The 2,618-nt window shown below is 37.3% G+C and overlaps 1 protein-coding gene across 1 annotated transcript; it reads right to left on the reverse strand.

The window, feature by feature from the left end:
* Nucleotides 1-892: 892 nt before the first annotated feature.
* LOC100772489 (vomeronasal type-1 receptor 4-like) lies at nucleotides 893-1,822 on the reverse strand. Its single transcript, XM_027434353.1, has one exon. The coding sequence runs from the start codon at nucleotides 1,820-1,822 to the stop codon at nucleotides 893-895; it is 930 nt and encodes a 309-aa protein (XP_027290154.1).
* Nucleotides 1,823-2,618: the final 796 nt, after the last annotated feature.

Genomic DNA, 2,618 nt, shown 5'->3' on the forward strand with positions numbered 1-2,618 from the left:
TTCTGAATATATTCCCTTGAGTGTAAAAGTTGGGAAATATATCAGCTCTATTTATTGTTTTGAGGACCATGAACACTGATTTCCATAATGTAGATGTCAAATATGTTCCAAACTTTATTAATGAAGTCCACATTACACTGTTGCCAAACCAGATAACAACACAAAAATAAAAACAGAAATTTACATTCTAATCTCCATGATGAATATAGATTCAAACTTTCTCAAAAATATTGGCAAAGAAAATTAAGATGACATTGAAACCACCATTTATTTCCACTCAATTTCTGCATGAGGTAAAAGGTATGGATAATAGTTTTTCAATACGTGGTCTGGCGAGGTGCTCTGTTTGGAGATGGTGAAGACTGCTGGTACCAGCTTCAGAGCAAGCTAATATGATTGCCTCTATAGCATCTGAAAGTAGGGTATGTAGGAAGTTAAGATTGAAGAAATTTTCTGGTACTGGTGAAGACTAGAACAGTTGTAAATAAACAGGGGACTCCTGAAGCACAACTTCCAGGCCAGCCACTGTATTAGTTTTCTTTGCAGATGGATTTTATGACCAATAAGATTTCTGTGAAGTAACCAACACTCAGCATGCCTTGGACTAATAAAAGCCAGTAGAAGGGTAGCTGTATGGAGAACATTTTTGCTTGCTCTTTTGTACATCAGCTGGACAAAGGGAAGCCTTGATGCTGAAAGTTGAAGAGTGAAATCTTCCTCATACATTGGGAAATGCTAATGTGGACAGCTAAGTCAACCAGCTGACAAAACTCTGAGACATCTCACTTGCATTCATAGTTAAAGGACAGGACACTACCTACTAACTATTCTGTACTGACTTTGTGAGGGAGATGGGTGACTAAACAACTGGATACCACAGAAACTATACCATTTATTTAAGAATAACTGAGTTTATATTCCTACTCCAGAACAAACTGAGTCTTGAAACCATGCAGTAATGATTAATAAGAACAAAGGGTCCAAAACAAGGAAAACACAGAGAACTTAGGTGAGTGATGTTCACCAGCCACCAACTAGGATTATGCAAAAGAGCCACACAGCCTTGTAAGATGGTGGAGACAGTATAAAAAGCCAGAAAGGTAGACACCAGCACCAGGATGTTCTGGGTGGCTCTGGACTCAGGGGAGGTTCTGATGGAACCAGAAGGTCTACGGATGTGCTGAACCCTCTGCTTGTGTCTGTACAGAATGACAATCATGGAGCCACTAGACCAGGCCATTAGCAATGAAAACAAGATTTCAGGGCACACCACCATTGCTGCATAAAGTGAGTCACTGTTTCCATCCCGCCCTGCAATAGAGCAGTGTCCAAAATCTTGTTTTCCCGTCACATTGTTTCTATACCTTTTGATAAGTGGATTCACAAATAAAATGAAATGTATCAATATGTACGAGACCCAGAGAAGGGAAAGGCAACAGCCAATGTACTTAGCAGCTTTGACTTTTTGATCCTTACAACAGGATCCCTTCTGACTGATGGTGACAGCCTGGAAGACACTCAAGAGGCAGATAGAGCCAATGGACACACTGCGGCCAACTCTTTCAATGTATAAAATTAATCTGCATTGAATATCATTTAAAAACTGCTTCAAACCAAAAGCTGCCATGGTGTTGGGCACTCCTTTAGAGAGAATGATCAGGGTGTTGGATGCCATCAGGTGCAGGTGAATCAAATCTACAGTCTTTAATTTGCAGTCTCCGTAATAGACCAGATAGTAGTAAAACACAGAGAAATTTCCAAGAATTCCTATTGTAGTTACTGATAAGAAAATTATTTTGATGGTCAGAGTCCGGAAATACATTCTGTTACTGGGCATGATTCTCTTTAAATAATGGACAAAGTCATTTCTCTGGTCAAAATGAATGAAAATGTTAATACCATAAGTCTAAAAAGAAGCAAAATTGCCAAACCAGACTAGACGACATAGCAAAATTTCTCCAAGCTTATGATATTATCAATTATAACTTACAATGAAATCGACATTAAGAAGGCTAAAGGCCTGATCATGACTATGTTAATGGCTGATATGCCTTCATCATATCATAGAGTATATCAAATTGTGGAATATTTTTTTGGCCTGTTAGAAGCAATTGGTACAAGAGGCAATACCAGGAAGCATAGTCCAAGACTGCGATAATAAACTAGCATTTTCTAACCATGCTGTATATGAAGAAAATTTCAATGATTTGTACCAAACTAAAAAATTACCGATTGTTATTGTATATCATATTTACATTAAAATCTGATAAATTAAAAACTTATAATATTATTCATGATATTTCTGCAGTTACATATGAAAATTTTATAAAAGGCATAAAATGTATTCAAATGATGGTTTAAGTGACAACATGTATCTTATGTTAAAATCTATCTTTTATGCAAGTCACACCACATAGACAGAAACACATATATGTACATTCTTAGGTTACTACTGTTAGAGCACTGTGGACATTCAAAGGGATGATAGCCCACAGAAATGTGTCAGCTGAAATCGTAAGGTTAATGTCACTATCTGAAGAATGATATCTAATGCAGGAATGTGCACGATCTCTGTTGAAACTATGTTTGGGACAATGTGTCCCCAATCAGGATTCTCG

This window comes from Cricetulus griseus, unplaced genomic scaffold, assembly GCF_003668045.3.
Source record: "Cricetulus griseus strain 17A/GY unplaced genomic scaffold, alternate assembly CriGri-PICRH-1.0 unplaced_scaffold_204, whole genome shotgun sequence".
Taxonomy (NCBI): domain Eukaryota; kingdom Metazoa; phylum Chordata; class Mammalia; order Rodentia; family Cricetidae; genus Cricetulus; species Cricetulus griseus.

Excerpts from the sequence above, each read along its gene's own strand:
- LOC100772489 (XM_027434353.1), bottom strand. The coding sequence starts at position 1,822 with ATGTATTTCCGGACTCTGACCATCAAAATAATTTTCTTATCAGTAACT.